Consider the following 23,105-nt stretch of genomic DNA (forward strand, 5'->3'; position numbering starts at 1 on the left):
CAAGTCCCATCAGCCCCAGCCAGCACAGCCATGCTGGCCAGGGCAAAGTCCAAAACATCCAGAGGTGCAGCAGGCTGCACCCACTGAACCTAGCAGGGTTTGCGTCCAAGGAAACTGAAGAAAAGAATCAGCCATGGCTCTGGCCATCACTGCCCATAATGGCTGCTGCTGGGGCTGCTGGGAGTTGGAGTCCACAATGCCTGGAGGGGTGCCAGGCTGGGTGAAGGGCTGAACTACACACCACGGGGGAGTTCTGCGACTGGATCAATCTATGTCAGAGCAGGGGGTGGGGCGGTGGCGCAGGTCTGGATAAGCTATCTCTGCAAGATCCCGTGCGCTGCCCAGCTTTTACTAGCGATCACAATTCCCTCCAGCAGGGCAGGCCGTGGGCGAAGCCTGCCTCTCCCCGCACCAGCCTAAACTGCCTCATTTCCTGAGCAGGAAGCAGGAGGGCCAACCCACTGCGTCCAGGAGGTCCCTCTTGGAGGCGGCTTTCCAGGAAACGCCTTTCAAAGGAGATCTATGGTGGAGAGACCCCTTGGCCTCACTCTCGGAGGCCCTTTATCCAAGACTCACGAAGCTGAAGCACAAAAGGGGAGCAGCCCTGATTACAGCCCACCCTCCCACATCGTGCCATCAGGAAGCCTTGCCCTAGGCCAGCCCCAGTATTTCCCCCTGCAACCCCCTGCCTCCCCGCCCCCAAACTGGCTACTGATGTTCTGCCCTGCAGGCAAACTCAGGAATGGGGAAGGAAAGCAAATATTGATACAGAACTTAACAAAGACTATCCCTCGACATTGCCTCTAAGCAACTAAGCAACGGCTTGTCTCTTTCCACTCTGTATTTTCATATCCATTTATGGGTAGTGTGGGTTGCTTGATTAAAAAAACCCCAACTTAAAATCAAATGTCTGCATAAGCAGGAAGGTGTTTAAAGAAGGGAAAAAGACGGGAGGCCTTTTACCTGCCCCACGTGTCCATGGATTGTATTCCATGCCAACCCTACTAAGAGTAGACCCATTCAAGTGAATGAACATGACTACCTAGAGCTCATTCTTTCCAACAGGTCTACAGCCCTCTGATAATAATTGAGTTTTTTTGGGGGGGGTGTACTTTCTTGTATTCTATTATTGATAGCTACCTCGAGTAATGCATTTAGGCACTCAAAAAGAAAGATCACACACCATGGAAAAAACACAGACACACCCCAGCATCTACCCAGAATTCCTCACTGGTTTGCACCACACATTATTCCCCACCAAACCTATGCCCCACTAAGGATAGGACTTGCGGTCTCTTCTAGTTCCTATTTGCAGGAGGGCGCATTTCTGAGCCCAAGGGCCATATCCCCACATGGGCAATCTTCCAGGGACCACACACCAGTAGTGGCCAGGGCAACGGGTCAAAATGGGCAGCTTTGCACACAAAATTGAGAGGTTTCTAAACACGCACCTATACATCTCTCTCCAACCAAGCCAACAAGAACGATCACCATTTAAGGACACATTTTCAGCAGGGTAAAGCAGCCAGGGAGGGTCACCAGATCAGACTGGACAGGGGCGTGGCACTGGAGCACCAAGAGGACAGGCCTCATCCATAATCTACTGCCCATTCAAGGCTCCCAGAATAAGAAAGGACGGGGTGACTTTATGTTCTTGTTTCAAAGTCTCTGCCTTATATAGAACCGGGTGCCTTGCAACAGCACTCTGGGGTTTCCCGCACTCAAAGTCTTCCCCAGCCTCTGCTACCTAGTGCTTTTCAACTGGAAACGCCAGGATTCCAACCACATAAGAGCCTGCTGGATCAGGGCCAAAGCCCCATTTAGTTCAGCATCCTGTTCTTGCAGACGCTGCCTAGATGCCTGTGGGGAAACCTGCAGCCAAGACCAGATCACAAGGGCCCTCCCCGTTCTTGTGGTTTCCAGAAACTGGTATTCAGATACCATGGAGGAAGAGCAAAGCAAGAGCTCTGCTGCCAAGTTGTGGGCCCACCCTTATGCTCAGCAAGGTTGACGCTGGGCACCATTGGCCTGAATTCACCCACAATTCTCTCCTGGAGCTGCTCTGTCCATCTGGCCGAGAGCACCCAACTCCTCCCCTGCAAACCTAGGCATTTTGCAGCCTCTGATCTTCACGCACGATATAATTAAAAGGCACGGGGTTCACAACAAGATGTAATATCACAAGCTTTTTAATAAAAGAGCGCTCATTGTTCCTTGCTTGGGAGAATGAGAGGGGGATGTTGTTGCCACGCCCTGCTTCGGGGCTTCCTAGTATACCTTTGCACTATACATCAGAGCGACAGAGAGGGAGAGAGGGAAGAGCTGCCCTACAGCAAAACAGAACCTCCAGGTGCAGAGGCAGTCTACCCCTGAATATCAGGCACCAGGAACAAAACAAAAGGAAGGCAGTGGCCTTCTCTGAATTGCCTGGAGGGATCTATCCAGCGTCCATCGCAGGAAACGAGACGCTGGGCAGGACGGAGCCTCGGCCTAACCCAGTACACCAGTTCTTCTGGAAGAAAGAGGCAGGACAGCTCCATACAGAACCTCCAAGCTCAAAAGCAGTTTATTTCCGAACACCAAAAGGCTGAAAATGAGCAATGCGGGGGGGGGGGGGGCGGCGGTTGCCATCACCTTCACCATTCATTTGTGACCTTTCCAGTTGGGACTGTGCTCTGATGAGACACAACAGTCCTTATGTTCTTGAGAAAGACGATGACCAAGAATGTAACCACCATGGCAGTACATAGTTAAAACTATGGAGCCCGCTCCTACAGGAGGCAGTGCCGGCCACCAACCTAGACTGCTTTAAAAGAGGATTAGGCACATTCACAGAGGACAGGGCTGTTGATGGCTACTAAACACAACGGCTATGCTCTGCCTGCACACTTGGAAGGCAATAATGCTTCTGAAAACCACTTGGTGGAAACCACAGGAGGGGAGAGTGGCTCTTGTGCTCAGGGGCTGTTTGCGGGCGTCCCACAGGCATCTGGTTGACCACCAAGAAGACAAGATACTGGGGCAGATGGGCCCCTGGCCGGATCCAGCAGGCTGTATGTTCTGATAGTCACAGGCTGCCTCGTGTTCAGGGAGCAGTAAACATGCATCACCTTCCTCCTTGGTAAGGGGCTTCTAGAAGCAGCTAATTAGAGACCAAGAGGGAAGAAGACAGGGGACCATACCACTGTTTGGATGCTAGACTTTCTACCCAATCCAGTGGGAATCTTATGCTGCACAGCTTATAGCCGCAATGGTTAAGTAGGAGCCTCCCACGTTTCAAGGCAGAATACCACCAAGAAATTCTCAAAAACACCAGTCGCTAGGGGATTAAAAACAAACAAACTAACAGGAAAGGAACTCTTGCCTTCATCAACCCCTCACTTAAGGGCTCCCCAGAGGCAACCTGCAAGGGCCACAGCTGGATGATGGGATCTCTCTGGAGTGGCCCAACAAAAGCTCTTCTCAGGCTTTCGTACGTGTGATGGCTCCATTTTAGTTTCCTGGCAAGACCACTGAGCTACTTCCCTATGTGAGGAAAGACTAAAACATCTGGGGCTTTTAAAGGAGGGGTGTATGGCAGAGGTGCATAAGACTACATACGTGGTGTGGAGAAAATGGATAGGGAAGAAAACTAATCCTAGAATCTGGGGAGTGAGTATCAGTCAATGAAGCTGGAGAGATTCAGGACGGCCCAAATGAAGGAGTTCCTTCGCTCAGTAGGAAATCTGCTGCCACAAGATGAAGCAACGCCCACCAACTTGGAAACAAAAATAGATGAGTTCATGAAGAATAAGGCTAGCAATAGCCACTAGCCATACTATGTGCCAGCTCCAGGATCAGACGCAGTAGGCTTGTGCATAAGGCTTTTGGGGGTTCACATGTAGGAGAGGGCTTGGCAGCTTCCTGCAAAGCATCTGATGAGGAGCGGCAGAGGCAAGATGGGTGGGCGGGAAGGATGCAGAGTTAAATGGACCCTTGGCCCAATCCAGAACAGATCTTCTTACGGGCAGAGCCGTGGATCAGTGGCAGAGCATCCGCCTTGCGTGCATAAGGTCCCAGGTTCAATCCTCAACATGCACCTCCGGGTAATGTCACAAAAGACTCCCTGCCTGAAATCTGCCGCCCTTCGGTGTAGACAACACTGAGCTAGATGGACCAGTGGCTCAGTAGGAGGCAGCTTCCGATGTTCCCCAAACAGAGCACCCATGTGTAGGAGCAGCCAGCCTACCCCTAGAGGACGAGGCCCGGCAGACAACTGGTACTCAAGCCCAACCCTTACAGGGTCTCCAGATGCACCACCGTGGGAAACCTGGAGCCCAAGCCCGATGCCTTAAAGGTAAAGGTACCCCTGACCATTAGGTCCAGTTGCGGATGACTCTGGGGTTACGGCGCTCATCTCGCTCTATAGGCCGAGGGAGCCGGTGTTTGTCTGCAGATAGCTTCTGGATCATGTGGCCAGCATGACTAAGCCGCTTCTGACGAACCACAGCAGCGCACAGTAACACCGTTTACCTTCCCGCCGGAGTGGTACCTATTTATCTACTTGTGCTTTGACGTGCTTTCGAACTGCTAGGTTGGCAGGAGCAGGGACCGAGCCCACCCCGTCGCAGGGATTCAAACTGCCTTCTGATCGGCAAGTCCTAGGCTCTGTGGTTTAACCCACAGCGCCACCTGCGTCCCTTACTCATAGAAGAACCATTGATGGAGAAGGAGCATGGCTAAATTTCAGTGGGGTCCTCTCTGAAGAGAACTCAGTTGGGCCGAGACGGGCCTCCGAATTAATCCTGCTGGTGGCCTAAAGCAGCTAAGGGCAGGGCAAGGCTTGAGAGCCACTTTGGCCAAGCGCAGAGGGTTCTGGGAAAATGGCCAAGCGCAGAGGGTTCTGGGTAGCAGCTGCTGCCCTCCCTGGCCCCGGCCCGCCCGTCCCCCCGGGGCGCCCCCTCGTCCTACCTGCTCCCGGGCGCGGCGCTCGGCCTCCGCCTCCCTCTGCAGCCTCTCGGCTCGCTCGTCGGCCTCGTCGGCGTGCTGCTGCAGCACCTGGATCTTGCGCTTCACCGCCTCGATGGTGGTCGCCCCGGCCATGGCCACAGACTTGCCTGCTTCTCCTGCCCCGGCCCGCCCCTGCTCTCCACTCCGTCCGCGCCGCCGCCGCTCCCGACAGCCCCCGCGCCCCGCCCTGAAATACCCGGGAGGCGGCGCCCCCTCCCGCCTTCTCGGTGACGTCACGCGGCCGCCGAGGGCCCCGGATGAAGGCGGGGCCGCCGCCGCCGCCGCCTCCCTACCCGTCTCTAACTCCAGCTGCAGGGTTGCCATGGCAACGGGAGCAGGCCGCCAAGCCAGTCTCGGTTAAAAAAAAAAAGAGAGAGAAAAACCTCAGCATCCTCCTCCATTCGCTCCGCCACACCCACCGCCAGCCCCACCAACAAAGGGGAAAAGCAGTGGGGGCTCCTCCAGTGGGGCTGGCCCCTTTGCAAGGGAGGATGGGAGGCAAGAGAACCCTCCCAGCCCCCTTTGTAGGCCTGTTGAAAAGCAATGGGGGTCGCCTGCCAGTGAAGGGCCCATCCCAGTGAAGCCTGCATGCTGCAGATTCACCTCAGAAGTGTCTAGCTGCTGGATCAGGCCGGCGGTCCATCCTGTCCTCACACTGGCCAACCCTGATGCTGCTGGCCACTGAAATCCATGGGGTTTTGCTTCCAAGGAAAAATAGGGGCCGGAGCAAGTTGGAAGCCCATCTGGGTGGCCCCCCAGCCGTGTCGTAGACCTCAAAGCATTCCTACGGTTACCATTCACGAGCTCCACCAGCCCGGAAAGCCTAAGAACATAAGAAAGGCCTGCTGGATCCAGCCAAGGGCCCACCGAGTCTTGCATCCTGCTCTCAGATTGGCTGAAGAGACGCTGTGGGAAACCCAGAACCACAAAAGCATTCTCCCCTGCGGTAGTTTGCAGCAACCATGGAAGCAGTGCCGAGCCATTGTGGCTGGTAGCCACCGGCATGGGTTTGTCCAATCCCCTTTTAAAGCCATCCAAGTTGGTAGCCATCACTGCTTCCTTCGAAAGCAAATCCCAGTGCCATTTGAAGAAGCCCCTTCCTTTTATCTGTCCCAAATCTCCCAGCATTTAGCTTCCTTGGACACCCACGAGTTATAGTGTTTAAACGCGAACTGAATTGAATTTCTTCCCCATCCCTAACAGGCTTCAGCCCAAACACTCTCCCAAAGCATGATGTGCTAACCATCACGCACACACAGTTTTTTAAAAAAACTTTTTGGCCTTACTAATTCCTCTGACCTTTCCCATCCGCTCCTGCATGTTGGCAGATCTGCTACCATAAAGGAAGGGGGGGGGGGAGTTAGGAGCCTAGGCCTGAAGACTGCAAGGACAGCTAGGTACATATATGGGCACAAGAGATCCAAACTCAACCTTTGCAAAACAGCATCTGGGGTTTTTTACTGGGAGATGAAGCAAGGCTGGGAAACATTCCATTCCAGTGAGGTCTTTCTTCTCACTCACTCACGCACGCATGCACACACACACATCGCCCTCTTACAAGCCTGCTCCCCCTTTCCCTGATCAATGGAAGATCTGAGACTCTAGTTTCCAGATGGCTTTGCTGCCAGTTATGGCTGTGGGTTACACATATTTGACCAAGTGGCATTTGCCTGGTGCGTCAAGGCACCGCGGGAACATCCAGCTCTAATTTGTATGCCGTTTCCCTTGGAACAAGGCGATGCAGCCGGTTTTAGAGCACGCTGTCCGCCTTGCTAGTCAGAAAGAGTTGTGTAGAAGCGCCCTTATCAAACTCTGCAGGCCTTTCCTGGCTGAGAACTAATAAGGAGAGTTTTCGGTTCAGCAGACAAGAACGGCGCAGGCTTGATCCCGCTTCTGTCTCCATGCGCAAGACTAAAATGAAACACGAAATAACTTAAACAGCCGGGTGACACTCCCGTTTCAAAATCCGGATTCAGTATCTTGAGGATGGGAATGGAATTGTGAATACGAACCTGAGAAGGTAAAAAGTTCTGTTGGATCAGACCAAACGTCTGTCTAGGCCTCCAGCCTTGGAATCATAAGAAGAACCTACTGGACTGGGTCAGTGTTCCACATAGTCCATCATCCATCACAATGGCCATCCAGATGGTCTCAATGGGTAACCCACAAGCAAGACCCACACACAGGAGCCAGTCCCCCTCTGACTGGCAGTCAGAAGCCTTACTGCCTCTGAGTGCAGTGGAATGGCACGGCCATCAGAGCTAGCAGCCATTGAAGCAACATAGGAAGCTATGTTACACTCATTGTAATGCCTAGCAGCAGTTTTCTGGGGTTTCACACGGGAGTCTTCCCCACTCCTACCATGAGATGCTAGAGATTGAACCCGGGAGTTTTGACATGCCACTGAATTATGGTCTTTCCCTCTATAAATAAAGCAAGATTCTAGTTCTTATCGTTCCAAGAAAAAGGCTGATTTAAATAGGAGCACACAAAGTGCTAGATGGACTAGTCAAGACACTGGTACCATCTAACAGATTGAGGTTGAATCCCAACAAGACAGAAACACTGTTTCCAGGGGACAGGGGAGAGACAAGCGGGGGGGGGGGGATTCCCTGGTTCTGAATGGGTTAACACTACCCCTAAATGACCAGATGTGCAGCCCGGGAGTAATTTTGGAGACGTAGGTCATTTCTGAGTCCAGGGCAGCTGTCTACCCATTCCATCTGGTACACCGGCTGAGACTGTCTCATCAGAGGTACATGCTCTGGTTATGTTCCACTTGGACTACTGCAATGTGCTCTACATGGGGCTACCTTTGAAGGTGACTTGGAAACTACAAATAATACCCTCCTTCTGTTTCCAACACCTGGTATCCAGAAGCACACTGCCTCTGACAATGAAGGAGCAAGATTCACCTTCCTTGGAACTTTTAAAAAGTTACTAGTCCTTATTGTTCTGTGAAGATATGCTTGGGGAAATGGTGGGTTTGAACCTGAAGAGTCCCAGATGTCAGAGGGCAGTGCTTCATATAGCTCCTTGCAACTTCTTCACTATACTAGAAAATGGGAGGGGGGTAATTATGCAATAGTAGCTTTGAAAAAAATCAGAATAAGTTATGCAAAACAGATTAAATTGTGCAAATCACATTTGCATAACATACCCAGGGTGCAGAATTCAACTATTGTTGCTGAGCATGCATTAGTGATGCAGAATTTTGATTTTATTTCATTTTCTAAAAGGTTGGCCCATAGCTAACCAAGCCTTCAGGGGTATAAGTGTGGGGGGCACATAGCTTTCCTTCCTTGAGGTGTCTGCCTCTCTCCACCTCCCCCCCCCCCCAGCGTCTCAATTTAGCCCTTCAGCCGTAAATCTGCCTGGGGGATGAGCAGCTATCTGGAGTCGGTCGGAGGAAGTCTCGGGAATCTCTCCCGCAAAGCCTTTTTGGCACCCGTCACTCCTTCCTCCTTCCTCCTTCCAACGGGGTCAGCATACTGATCCTGACTTTGCAATTAGCACCCAAGGAGTGCTGAGCATTCCTTGGCACCGAGGCCGGGCTTCTGAGGTTACTCTCACCCTCCTGGAGCCCCCCTATGGGGCGTCGAAGTGGTTAGGCCGCTCAAGAAACTCGCAGCTAATGTTTCTTCTTGGGCCTTCCTCCCATGTGTTGACAGCCAGCCAGTACTGCGCAGGAGATCTCAGAGAACGAAACCCCACCAGCCCAAGCACTCCATATTTAAATTCCTGGGCTGCTTAATGGGATTGAAGGACCTTTTCCTCAGTAACTGTGGAGAAAGGGATGTGTTCTCTGGCCCCCTCTGCTGGGCACATGTGGGGAGGCAGGAACTAGCCGAAACAAGGTGGAGGGGGAATCAATGACCTGAGACCCTTCCATGTCCTGTTCATTGTGCATTCATGAGTATTTGTGCTCATGATGCTATCGCAGCCGTCATGCGCGATCCCGCTTTCAAAACTATTCGTCCCCTGCAAGAGTTTTGGTACGGACACACTGCTTTGTTTCCAATGGGTCCCATACCATCGTGCTGAAATCCTCTAAATTTTTATACTGCACCACAAATATTCTGGCTACAGCAAAAGAACCCCCAACCCCAAGATAATGTGGAAGCAAATCAGAATAAAGCAGAACAATGTGGAGATTATCCCATACCCTCCAACATTTCTCCGATGAAAATAGGGACGTCTTATTCCACAATGATACTTCACATACTTCTGTTATTTATACTCTGCCCATTCAACTGGGTTGCCCCAGCCACTCTGGGCGGCTTCCAACATATGTAAAAATATTTTTTAAATTTAAAAAAAAATCCCTATACGGCCTTCAGATGTTTCCTAAAGGCTCAGGGTTTGCATAGCTCCATACCCTCCAACATTTCTCCGATGAAAATAGGGCCATCCTAAGGAAAGGCGGGACATTCTGGGATCAAATAAAAAACTGGGACAGCGTCTGTAAATCTGGGGCTGTCCTTGGAAAATGGAGGCACTTGGAGGATCTGTGAGCCAGAATAAATCGGCTACAGATGCACTGCTGTTGCGTCGTCAGTAATGAGCCAGTGGGCAGTAGCGGTTTGAGTGTTGGACTGGGCCATGCCATGGGTAGGCAAACTAAGACCCGGGGGCCGGATGTGGCCCAATCGCCTTCTCAATCCGGCCCGCCGAAGGTCCAGGAATCAGCATGTTTTTACATTAGAATGTGTCCTTTTATTTAAGATGCCTCTCTGAGTTATTTGTGGGGCCTGCCTGGTGTTTTTGCATGAGTAGAATGTGTGCTTTCATTTAAAATGCATCTCTGGGTTATTTGTGGGGCATAGGAATTTGGGACTAGGCCCTGGGAGAGACCAGGGTTTAAATCCCTGCTCAGTCATGAAACTCACTGGGTGACCTTGGGCCAGTAGAAGGGCACCCATGCAAAGATGCAGCCCCAAGGCACAAACTACCCCCTAAAATTTGCCCAGTACTGCAGCATACACTTTCTCATGCCCCAATCCACTGGCGGCCACCAATTTGAATTGCTTTCAACGAGGATTAGACAAATCCATTGAGAATAGTGAGACTATCAGTGGCCACAAAGCCTGATGGCTATGTTCTGCCTCCAAAGTCAGAGGCAAAATACCGGAAGGGAGAGTTGCTCTTGTGCTCAAGTCCTGCTTTTGAGCTTCTCATTGGGGCATCTGATTGGCTGCTGTGAGAACAAGATTCAAGACTAGATGGGCCATTGACCTGTTTCACCAGCTAGGCTCTTCTTATGTTAAAGGTAAAGGGTAAAGGGACCCCTGACCATTAGGTCCAGTCGTGGCCGACTCTGGGGTTGCAGCGCTCATCTCGCTTTACTGGCCAAGGGAGACGGCGTACAGCTTCCGGGTCATGTGGCCAGCATGACTAAGCCGCTTCTGGCGAACCAGAGCAGCGCACGGAAACGCCGTTTACCTTCCTGCCAGAGCAGTACCTATTTATCTACTTGCACTTAGACGTGCTTTCAAACTGCTAGGTTGGCAGGAGCAGGGACTGAGCAACGGGAGCTCACCCCGTCGCGAGGATTCAAACCGCCAACCTTCTGATCGGCAAGTCCTAGGCTCTGTGGTTTAACCCACAGCGCCACCTGCGTCCCCTTCTTATGTTAGATGTGTCCAAATTTAATTTGGAGAAAGGGCCATCCCTCCACTCTCTAATTCCCTAACTTCTTATAGAGAACATAAAAAGTCACCCTAGTCAAACCATTGGTTCATCTAGCTTAGTACTGTCTCCACTGACTGGTGGTGGCTTTCTGGGGTGTCAGGGCAGGGTCCAATCCTTATCTTTGTATGTTTATAGGAACATAGGTTACCGTGAGGGAGTGCTCTTGTCTTCATGCTACCTTTGAAGGTGACTCGGAAATTAAACTGATCCAGAATGCGGCTGTCAGACTGGCGGCTGGGAGCGGCCACCGGGACTTTATAACAATGTTCCTAAAGGATCTACATTAGCTCCCAGTTTCTGAGCCCAATTCAAGGTGTTGGTGCTGACCTTTAAAGCCCTGAACGGCCTCAGTCCAGTATACCTGAAGGAGCGTCTCCACCCCCTTCGTTCTGCCCGGACGCTGCGATCCAGCACCAAGAGCCTTCTGGCAGTTCCCTCCCTATGAAAAGTGAGGGTACTGGGAACCAGGTAGAGGGCCTTCTCGGTAGTGGCGCCCTTCCTGTGGAACGTCCTCCAATCAGATGTCAAGGAGATAAGCAACTATCTGACTTTTAGAAGACATCTGAAGGCAGCCCTGTTTAGGGAAGTTTTTAATGTTAGATATTTTGGTGTGTTTCAATATTTTGTTGGAAGCCGCCAGGAGTGGCAACCCAGTCAGATGAGCAGCATATATTAGTAGTCCCGTGGGCTACCTGAAAGAATCTGGCCACAGGATGCTGACCAGTGTCACGCTCTAGCAGAGCTCCTCTTATGTTCTTCCCAGTGCTATTTTTCTAGAAAAAGAGGTGCTCACCACGAACTTCTCCCTTGTTCTCTTAGAATGGCAACGGCACCCACCTGAAAGGTACCAGACCTGAGCTCAGGCTGGGGGGGGGGGAGCCCTGGGTCTTACTCTGCTCCACCAAGCAGGATCCAGAAAAGGAAGCGATAGGTGGCAGGAGGTGGCAAAAGCTCAAATGTCCGTCAATCCCCCCCACCCATAGGCGATAAATCTGTACAGATAATCCCCTCCGAATGCCAAGTGGCAGCTGCTCCGGGCGCTGACAGCCCTTAGCCGCTTGACGGATGGGGCCAACCTTCGCTCGGGGAGAAACTCGACGCCATTGTTTTCCTAGAGACTGCCACCAACAATGCAAGGAACAGGGAGTGTGGGGCAGGCTGGTGGGGAACTGCATAACTTTCCCAGCTCTTCCCCGGCCATTAGCGGGAGAGGGCCGGTTGGGTTTCCACTTATCCCAAAGTCCCGCCTGTCAATCTTGGGGCAGGTTTGAGGCAGAACCCTTTCCTAAGTGACTCAGAGTTTCCAGTTGCATCCCGTGCATGAGATAATCCACTTTTAAGGAGAATTTCTCGATGACCTGGGCAAGCAACGTTCTCTGTCCATCTCCCCATTTACAGGAACGGTCTGACGCCAACTCGGGCCATCAGTTCACCAAGCTCAATATTGTCAACAGCAGGCATGCTGGTTCTCAAGGGCCGCATTCCCCTTATGGGGAACTTTCCAAGGGCCACATGCCGGCAGGGGCAGGGCCAGAGGCAAAAGTAGGCCGGTTTGTACACATAGTCACACACCCCTCTCTGTCCTCTGTGTGGAAAAGCAGGATCGGAGTTCAAGGACATGCCCCAGCCAGGCAAAAATGCTCAGGGCAGGCGGGTGAAACAGGGCCAGTGAAGGGCCAGATAGAGAGGCCTGGAGGGCCGCATTTGCCCCCCCCTCCAGCTTGTGGTTCCCCACCCCTGGTCTACAAACTGGCACTGGCTGTCCCAGTCTTCAAATCGAGAGTCCCTGGAGATGACAAGGATTGATCCTGAGGCCTTTTGCATGCAAGGCAAATGCTCTACTGCTGAGCTGCATCCCTTCCCTTTAGTTTAGGACAGAGATTATGAGAAAATGGGAAAGAAGCATCCCCAACCTGGTGCCCTCCAGACGTTGCTGGGCTCCTCAAAGATCGAGGAGTTCAAGGACACGCTCCACCCAGGCTAAAACACTCAGGGAGGCTGCAGAGCTGGGCTCGTGAGGGCGCTATGGCTTGGGGAGTTTCCCGAGGGCCAGATGGAGTAGCCTGAAGGGCCACAGATGAGATTCCCCCCCCCTGCTCTAAAAGAAAGCGAAGGAGACTCTCTTTGGCAAACACCTGCCTGCTTGTTCACCTGAATTCTCTCGTTGGTCGCCACAGGCGAGCAGCTGTTGATGATACTAATAGCGTTCCCGGTGTTAGATGGTAAGTTAAGCACTGTGGGCAACCGTGGAGCTGTGTTTGCGTTTTTAAGCATAGACATTGCTGGGGAAAGACCCAGCCGGGGACAGTTGGTTCTCCGGGTAGCTCCTGGCGTTGTGCAAAAGTCAGCAGCGGTTTGGTGAGCCTAACCGCAACGTTTGCTGGAAAAGATAAGGTTATTTTCAGAACCCGAGTGTTTCCTTTTCCCTCACTTTCCGCTCCCCACACTTTCTGCCTTTCCTGTCAAGAGGCCGGGGAAATGGGGGGGGGGGGGTCAATCTCCTTGCCAGCTCATTTCACACCCTGGCACTGTGTGGCTTCCGGGTCGATTTGTCCTCAGGGTGGAGATGGGCAAAGCTATCTATTTTGGTTCTTCTCCATTTCTCATTTTGCATATCTTATGTCTGTTTCTCCACATTTCCACGTCAGTTAGCAATTTTTTAAAAAGAAAAACCAGCATTTTAATGCGCATTTCTCTTAAAATATACATTTTTGTGAGCAGTTTCCTATAATACAGACATTTTCCCCAAATCAATTTCCCCCTAACATAATGGACATAAGAAGGGTCTCCCCTGCCCTCCTTTCTTAAGGTCCTTTAGCGTTCATCCCAAATTGGGGCCAGGCAGCTCTTCAAAATCAAGAACAGGCAAAGTTGGTCCCATTGGAGCTGGTACGGTAGAAGTTGGGGAGCCTGACAGTAGGTGGCGCCAGAGCCAATGACAGGCAGAGCCCACTAATTCTAACTTTGCCCCCATCCTTCTCCTCCCTGTGGAGCTCTGGAAGGAGCAACCCTGAGACTAAGAAAAAGGAGAAAAATGTCAGACAGGACCACCTCCCTCTCACCTTTGCAAGTAAGAGAGGGGCAGGCCAAAGGCAGAGCAAGGTTTATGGGGCAGTGCCCCATTCGCCCCAGTGGCTCAGCCTCTGTTGAAACCACAGCTGTCAACTTACAGATTTGAAAATAAGGGACCAGCAGCCTCGAAAATAAGGGATCAGCTGCCAAAATAAGGGATTTTCAGAGCACAGGTATGTTCAACTTCTGAGCCCCTCCAAGCCAAAGGCAGAAAGCCCAGCCAGCAGCCAAACGAAGCCTCAAGCGGTGGTTCCCACAGTGCAGCAACCCAGCAAAGGGGATGCAGCAAGGAAAACCACCGTCACCTCTCCGCTGGGAAGCGCTGAGCAAAGGCGAGTCCCCAGGCAACGCGGCCGATTTGATGGGCACAAGGCATGCAAGCTCCACCCCCCAGTCGTCCTTAGACTCCTTACTGGGTGAGCAACGCAGCCAAGCAACACAGTTGGAGCCTCCCTCCTCCCTGGCCAGCAGGGAGGGAGGGAGAGGAGCTGCTACCTTTGATACCTAGGAAATTTAAGAGACATCATCAATAAGGGACAGCAGCGGGACACGGTGCTGGGATAAGGGAGTTTCCCGCCAAATAAGGGACGGTTGACAGTTATGGTTGAAACAGGGGACTGCCCTTTGCCCAGCAGGACCCACAGCCATTCCAGCCACGTGGTTTGGCCCTGCAAAAGTGCTGGGTGAATAAACAGTCTTGCTTAGGGAGCACAAATTCAGAGAGGGGCGTCCCTCCACCCCAGACCCATACATACGTCAGCAGCCTTCTTCTCCGCCAGCTCCAGCTTCTCCTGCGCATCTTTGAGAGCCTCTGAATATTTGTCCAGTTCGTCCTCCGTCCCCTTCAGCTTCTTCTGCATGGCGGCTAATTCATCTTCCAGCTGCAAAATGAAAGGGGAGGTAGCGTTTACCATACGTCCGCAGTCCTTCTTGAGGCCTAGAACCTTGAACGCTGAGGAAGAAGGGCCAAATCTGTCCCGTTTGGTTTCTCATTTCTCCCCAGAATTAAGTTTATCCGCATTTCCGTGTCAGCCACAACAGCAGAAGCTTCGCTAATTGATTTAGCTGTGATTCTTGTATTGCAAGGGGTTGGACAACAACCCTGAAAAGTGGGTCAGGCTGCAAGCGAGCAGCTAGGCCCGAGCTCACAACCAGCGTGCTCCACGGCTAATAATAATAATAATAATAATAATATATTATTATTTATACCCCACCCATCTGGCTGGGTTTCCCCAGCCACTCTGGGCGGCTTGCAACACAATATTAAAATGCAGTAATGCATCAAACATTAAAAGCTTCCCTAGACAGAGCTGCCTTCAGATGTCGTCTAAAAGTCTGGTAGTTGTTGTTCTCTTTGACATCTGGTGGGAGGGCGTTCCACAGGGCAGGTGCCACCACCGAGAAGGCCCTCTGCCTGGTTCCCTGTAACTTGGTTTCTTGCAGCGAGGGAACCGCCAGAAGGCCCTCGGTGCTGGACCTCAGTGTCCAGGCAGAACGATGGGGGTGGAGACACTCCTTCAGATATACTGGCCAAATGGGGTATTCGAACCCTGGTCTCTCCCAGGTTCCGGTCCGACCCTATAACCATTACACCACACTTTAAATGTCCAGCACTGTGTTCCTTTCAGAGGGTTCTGCGGCCAAACAGAGTGGAAGGGACTTTATACAATAATGTCCAGTTTATGCAACTGATTCGGGTGTTCCTCTCTCCCTCTCTACCCCCGCCTCCCTGCCATAGTTCCTCATCGCCTTACAAGGATACCATGAGAGGCTTCTCAAAGCACAGATAGAGAGATTCCCTATTTCTAAATTCCCTTTGCTCTTCCAGCCTGAATAGACACGAAACATGACTCAATCTCTTCTGCCCTGCCTCCAGGCAAGGTCAAAACAACACGCAATCTCCAGTGTCCTAGACATTCCTCCTCCCAACAAAACCCCTTTCTTCCCCCCATTTCATATCCAGTCTAACCTGGGCGTGTAGGAACACAAATCCTTATTTTAACAGACGTTTGCTCCAGATGGGACTGCCCGATAGCAGAGCTGGCTGCATCGCAAACCGGCTTGAGCAACCTAGTCGCATATGCAGCACACATTGAAAGAGCTTGTATTCTGCTTTAAAGGCCAATGGCTTCCTTCAAAGAATCCTGGGAACCGTAGATTGTTAAGGGTCTCCTAATCCCTCTCAGCTCCCTTAACAAACTACAGTTCCCAGGATTCTTGGGGTGGGGGGGAAGCCACAGCTCGTCAAGTACATTGCTGTCAACTTTCAGATTTGAAAATACAGTGGTACCTCGGGTTACATACCCTTCAGGTTACATACGCTTCAGGTTACAGACTCCGCTAACCCAGAAACAGTGCTTCAGGTTAAGAACTTTGCTTCAGGATGAGAACAGAAATCGTGCTCTGGTGGCACGGTGGCAGCGGGAGGCCCCATTAGCTAAAGTGGTGCTTCAGGTTAAGAACAGTTTCAGGTTAAGAACAGACCTCCGGAACGAATTAAGTACTTAACCCGAGGTACCGCTGTATTTGTCTTTCTGTATTTTCTAAGCTCAGCACCACGTTATTCCCTTCCCTTCCAAGGGGTTAGCTTGCACACCTTAGAGAATGAAGCCTGGATGAAAATAAAATGACTCAGGGAGATGCAGGAATCTTTTGCCCAATGCGGGTCTCGAACCCACACAACCCTGAGATTAAGAGCCCCGTGCTCTGCCGACTGAGCTATGAGCTGTGAGAGAGAGATGGTTTCGCAGAGAGAGGGCAGTGGCAGAGTGGAAGGAAAGAACCATTAACTTCAATGGTTCTAACCTGAGCTGGAGTAGTCTGGGATGCAACGCAAAACCTCCACCTACAGTGGCAGTCTACCTTTGCATCCTCGATTCTGAGAACAAGCCCCCTGGAGGCGCTGTTGCTCTCATGCCCTGCTTGTGGGCTTTCTGGAGGCTTTTCTGATGTGTGGCGGATTTGTAGGAGAGGGGGGTGCAGGATGCTTTAGTTTGACACCCCCCCCCGGACGCTCTTCTATTCTGACCCAGCTCCCTGGTGTGTGTGATGGGGAATCTCAGTCCTGTCTGGAAATGCAGAATATAATACGCCCATCCTCACATGCCCCCTTTCTCTCCCCTATTGTCAGCTGTTTGGTCACCCTGAAGCCATCCTGATCACGGGGCGGGTAGGCAGCAACGCCACCCACCCACCCAGTCCTTCCTTCCTTTGTTTGCCAAGACTTTGTCAAGCGTAAGGAATGTGAAACTGGAACTCTCTGGAGAAAGGAGCCAAGCCGGTCCCAGATTCTTTCTGCCCTCCATCATCCTCACCTTCTTTCTCTGTTCCTATAAACTCATCATAAACCCACCGACACAGGTAAGGAGAGGTGAGTGCGAAGGTTTAGTCTGTGCTGGGGGTTAACCACTGCAACTCACTGCCTCTCAGCCTAACCTACCTCGCAGGGTTATTGTTAAATGTGGAAGGCAATAACCATTTACACCACCTTGAGGTCTTTGGAGAAACAGGTGGGATATATAAATGCAAGAAATAATCAATCAATCAATCAATCTTTATTACAGTCCAGAGACCCAACAAATCATTACAAATCAATACACAATTCATACAGCCTACCTCCAGGTTAATCAAGTATTTTGTTTAGAATATAGGGCTCATTTGTTCTTGCAACCACCGATAAAAACTTTGCCACTGCTAACGTTCTAGCTTTTGTCCGGTCTTCCAGTAGGAACCTGACATAGTGAGCCTCTGATTTTCCCGGGAAAGGTACCAGCAAGGGTAGTATCAGTTGAGCCCTGGCCTGCTCATATTTTGCACAATGCAACAAAATATGATTTATGGAATGGATGTCTTGAGCACACGAGCAAAGTCTTTCCTGGTAGGGACGCTTAAGGAACGCTTATTTGGCCTATAGAAACACTGGATTAAACTACTTACCTCCATCTTATTTCAAAACCAAAAAAGAGTATAAAGCCCTTTTGGCCTCAAAAAAAAGGCAGTCCGAACAAAATTCCTGGTCCCTGCTATTGAATGCAATAAATAAATAATATACGTACGCAGAGGCCTCTTCCTGTACTGCTGAGCGATGAGGACTCCCTGCAACTATTTTCAGTTCAGGAATTTGGCTTTGGGGGTCTTTTTAGTGGACGGTCGGCCATATCTCTGAGCATACACAGAGTGCATTTCCCCCCATACTGCTGATCAAGTCGGGGGCACACAGTGGCTGGTCCATCTGACACCCACAGGGATGTGAGCTCTGAGTTGTGCTAACTCAAGGGGAAAGGCCCTCTGTACATATGCAGAGTGCAATTCTCTTGCCGGTGGGTAACCACCATCAGAGCCAACCTGGAATTAAGGGAAGGGGACCTCAGGCAAACATTAGATGGACAAGCACTCTGCACATGCTCAGGGGCTCCTCTGCAGAGGTTAGTTCACATGATCCGGGATGGAACTCTGCAATTTAAAAGGAATGCTGGAGGCTTAGTTGTCAATAGGACCTTGTGGTCCAGTCTCAGGCAGAAACTGTAGCCTGTATGTAGCCAGTGACAGCCCTACTCAGACTAGACCCATTGATATAAATGGCCATGACCTCACTTACGACTATTCATTTCTCTGTGTGAGTTGTCTTTTCAACAGAAACTGCAAATTTTTAGGTCCCACTTTCCATTGATCCCATATTTATGAATTCCAAATAAGAAATTGCTGCTTTGAAAATGGTAAAAGTAAAGGTAAAGGTACCCCTGCCCGTACGGGCCAGTCGTGTCCGACTCTGGGGTTGCGTGCTCATCTCGCTCTAGAGGCCGGGAGCCAGCGCTGTCCGCAGACACTTCCGGGTCACGTGGGCAGCATGACGAAGCTGCTCTGGCGAGCCAGCACCAGCGCAGCGCATGGAAACGCCGTTTACCTTCCCGCTATAAAGCGGTACCTACCGTATTTATCTACTTGCACTTGGGGGTGCTTTCGAACTGCTAGGTGGGCAGGAGCTGAGATCAAACGACGGGAGCTCACCCCGCCGCAGGGATTCGAACCGCCTACCATGCGATCGGCAAGTCCTAGGCACTGAGGTTTTACCCACAGCGCCACCCGCGTCCCTAGTTTGAAAATGGAGAACAGCCCAATTTTTAATTTTTCAATTTTATTTTTTTGAAGCCGAAGCAAAAACTGGTGGTGTTGGATGCCAGGGTCTATCAGCTGCGGTGGCCAACAGTCAGGGATGATGGGATTCGTAGTTCCTCAACATCTGGAGGGCCGCAGGATCCCCACTTGCAGGCCAGCCCTGTTCCAACCCATCAGGGACCACATGTGAAATGCACCTCCAGAGATATAAAGCGGGGATGTATCCGTATCACTCCAGATGTTTCTGGACTCCAGTTCCCATCAGCGCCAGACACCACCGAATCACAGAAGTCGGAAGGGACCACAAGGATCATCTAGAGCAGGCATGCCCAAAATTGGCCCGCCAGCTGTTTTGGGTCTACAACTCCCACCGTCCCTAGCTAACGGGATCAGCGGTCAGGGATGATGGGAATTGTAGTCCCAAAACATCTGGAGGGCCAAGTTTGGCTATGCCTGAACTATGCCTGAGGGAAACAGAAACCAGACCAGTTGACTTGAGGGCATCCGTGATGAGCTAAGTCAGAATTCGAATCCAGGACCCTACCACAAAGCTCCTCCCCGCCCCCCAGCACACACAGCCGAGCCCAGCGGCTGCCCACCTGCTTGCTCCTCTCTTCCGCCTGCTTCTGCTCTGCCTCGGCCTGCTCCGCCCGGTCCAGAGCGTTCTCCTTGTCCAGTTTGAGCATCTGCATCTTCTTCTTGATGGCTTCCATGGCGGCAGTCGGTGGAGGGGAGAGCTGTCCGTGCGAGTAGGAATGGAGAGCGCGCCGAGAGGACCTGGCTGGCACGAAGCAGACCCGGGGGGCACCCTGAGCGGACCTCGGCGCTGCCTTCGAAAGCCTGCTCCCTCTCCTCCCTGCCCCTCGGCCCTTTATAGTCGTCCTCCCTGCCAGCTGGCCGGGAGGTGGGGCAGGGGGACCTGTGGCTTTCCAGGGCTCGCTCCAATTGGGTCCAAAATAACCCCCCCTCCATTGCCCTGGCACTGCCTTGCGGTGGTGGCAGTGCTGGGGAGAAGACCTGGGAGAGGCGTCCTTTTATTTTTTATTTTTTGTTTCGTGATGAGCTGTGGCCATATTTGGCCTCCCTAGGGGAACAGCTGAGTACCACTAATAGAAACCCCCAAAAGTGGCAGAAGAAGGGGAGGGGGTTGAAGGCTGCTTTGTCCCAGCAAAAAGGACGCCCGCCTCCCCGTCACTCACCCACCCTCTTCCCTTATATATATATAATTAATTTTTTAACATATCATTTTCAACAGTAATTAAACATACTTTTCCATCTTATTCAGTTTTTTTTGACTTCCATCAATCCTGTCTGAAAATTTTCCAATCTAATCTCTTAGTATGCCTTTCTTATTTTCCCTATGACATTTCAAACTCATAACCAATATCTCTATCTTTTTCTACTTTGCAACACTTCGTATATTCCTCCTTACAAAACTTCTTGTAGTCCTACTAGCGTAATTTGTTGATTACAGTTGCTCTTCAAGTAATTCATATACCGTATTTTTCGCTCTATAAGACACACCAGACCATAAGACTGGTTTTTGGAGGGGGAAAACAAGAAAAAAAAAAATCTGAATCCCGGAAGCCAGAACAGCAAGAGGGATCGCTGCGCAGGGAAAGCAGCGATCCCTCTTGCTGTTCTGGCTTCTGGGATAGCTGCGCAGCCTGCATTCGCTCCATAAGACGTACACACATTTCCCCTTACTTTTTAGGAGGGAAAAAGTGCGTCCTACATAGCGAAAAATACGGTAAACATACTTTTACATCTTATTCAAATTTTTTTGACTTCCATCAATCCTGTCTGAAAATGTTTTCCAATCTAATCTCTTAGTATGCATTTCTTATTTTCCCTATGACATTTCAAACTCATAACCAATATCTCTATCTTTTTCTACTTTGCAACACTTCGTATATTTCTCCTTGCAAAATTTCTTGTAGCCCTACTAGCGCAATTTGTCGATTACAGCTGCTCTTCAAGTAATTCATATACTTCTTCCAATCTTCTGTAAATCTCTGGTCCCGCAGGACTGAGACAAAGCCTTCCTTTAGCTTTTCACACAGGTGCCAGCAAAGGCAGCCCCACAGGGTGAGTGCGATAGACGAGGACTGAGCTGTGCCAGACGACCAGCCTAGGATGCCTGGGTCCTCTTGTCACTTGTCCCCCGCCGCAAGACAGTGAGGTCAGAAACCAAGGATGGAAGGTTTAAAGCACAAGGGAGACCCCCTGGAAGGGACTACCTGAAGGCTCAGGAGGCATCAGAACATCGGATGAGTTTTCCTGGATCAAGCCAATGGCCCCACCAGGTCCAGTATCCTGTTCTTGAAGTCACCAACCAGATGCCCAACAGGAAAGCTGCAGGCAGGATCCAAGCACAAATGCCATGGGTAGGCAAACTAAGGCCTGGGGGCCGGATCCGGCCCAATCGCCTTCTCAATCTGGCCTGCGGACGGTCCTGGAATCAGTGCATTTTTACACGAGTAGAATGTGTCCTTTTATTTAAAACACATCTCTGGGTTATTTGTGGGGCCTTCCTGGTGTTTTTACATGAGTAGACTGTGTGCTTTTATTTAAAATGCATCTCTAGGTTATATGTGGGGCATAGGAATTCATTCATTATTATTTTTTTCAAAATATAATCCATCTTCCTGCAAGGTCTGAGGGACAGTGGACCGGCCCTCTGCTGAAAAAGTCTGCTGACCCCTGACAAACGCCCTTTCCCCTCCTGCGATTTCCAGCAACTGGTATTCACAAACCTATCTCTAAGTTACCAGGATCAGTCCCCATCCCTGGTGAAAAAGAAGAAGCACTGAGCATACTGTTGGTGGGTTTTCGCCAACTCATTTCTAAGAGTGTGTGGTGTGGTACAGCAGTTAGAGAGTTGGACTAGGGCCTGGGGGAGAGCAAGGTTCAAATCCCTCCACCCCCAGAATTGTGGCCACGAAGCTGTCATTGGATGTCACCTTGAGCCAGAATCACAGAATCATAGGGTCCACGTGGGTCATCTACTTGAACCCCCTGCAATGAAAGAATCTTTTGCCCAACGTGGGGATCAAACTCAGGACCCTGAGATTTGGGACTCAGCTATACTACTGCAAATATAATGTTTTAAGTGCATTCTACAAATGTGACACTAGATGGCGCTGGTAAGCTAATGGCAAATTCCATATATATTTCAAAACATTTTTTAAAAGCATTTTCACAGCAGGTTTTTTTTTAATATGAGCTATCCCCGGTTGCTGCCTCTCAACATCACCTTACTTGTAGGGTAGTTGCGTGGATTAACTGAGGAGGGGAAGAACCATGTACGCCGTCTTAGAGAAAAAGGCAGGCTAGGAATGCAATAAATAAATAAATAACAGAACAATGTTGGTCCTGTTCATTACGTTTACTCTTCACAGGCTACAGCCCAATCAATGACTCACACCTGACAAAGGTGCTTGAAAGAGCAACGCCAGGAAATCTTGAGGACCAGAAACTTGACTTTTTGGAATTTGGGGGTGCCTAGTTAGGATGTCATAATCCTCAGGGGCAGTTTCCGAGTCCCTAGAAATGTGGGTTTTGATGTGCCTGGTCTCTCTCACACACGCCTGCTTGAATCCTAAGTCGATGTGCTGTCCATTTTTTTCAACGGCTGGAGAGGAGACCATCTCTGAGCATGTGCTGAGTGCCCTTCCCTACCAGCAAGTAGGGAACCATATTCGCATACATCTGGAACTAAGGACATAGTAAAAGCCTGCTGGATTAGGAGAATGGCCCATCTAGCCCACCATCCTGTTCTGACAGATGGCCCCAGGATGCTTGCAAGCAGAAAACTGAGCACAAGAACAACTATTATTCGGTGCAAATTCATGCTAATAAAAACATTTTTGTACTCCTTTTCCTCCTAGTGCAGGCACCCCCAAACGTGGCCATCCAAATGTTTTGGGACTACAAGTCCCATCATCCCTTACCACTGGTCCTGTTAGCTAGGGATGATGGGAGTTGTAGTCCCAAAACATCTCGAGGGCCGAGTTTGCGGATGCCTGTCCTAGTGCATAGAGAAAGTGGATAGCAAGAAGCTTCTTTCTCTCTCTCTCTCTCTCTCCTCTCAGGACGCTAGAACTTGATAAGCTGAATGCTGGAAGATTCAGCGCAGATAAAAGAAAGTCCTTCTTTGTTAAACTGTGGAACTCACTCCCACTGGACGCAAAGATGGCCGCCAACTTGGGAGGCTATAAAAAGAGGACTGGACAAAT

The 23,105-nt window shown here is 50.7% G+C and overlaps 1 protein-coding gene across 16 annotated transcripts in view; it reads right to left on the reverse strand.

The window, feature by feature from the left end:
• Positions 1-19,718, reverse strand: part of TPM3 (tropomyosin 3) — a gene marked incomplete at its 3' end in the record, with an annotated part of 69,827 nt that extends 50,109 nt beyond the window's left edge. For 5 of the 16 annotated variants that reach the window (XM_080984811.1, XM_080984812.1, XM_080984814.1 and 2 more), the window contains exon 1: positions 4,951-5,171. In XM_080984811.1, the coding sequence (XP_080840937.1) occupies positions 4,951-5,082 (132 nt within the window). In that variant the 5' untranslated portion in view covers positions 5,083-5,171. Of the gene's footprint in view, positions 1-4,950; positions 5,174-14,507; positions 14,634-19,466 lie in introns of those variants that run through there. The other 11 variants (XM_080984804.1, XM_080984806.1, XM_080984802.1 and 8 more) reach the window with 8 other exon arrangements.
• Positions 19,719-23,105: the final 3,387 nt, after the last annotated feature.

Source organism: Podarcis pityusensis (assembly GCF_964106645.2).
Source record: "Podarcis pityusensis genome assembly, chromosome: 16".
NCBI lineage: Eukaryota > Metazoa > Chordata > Lepidosauria > Squamata > Lacertidae > Podarcis > Podarcis pityusensis.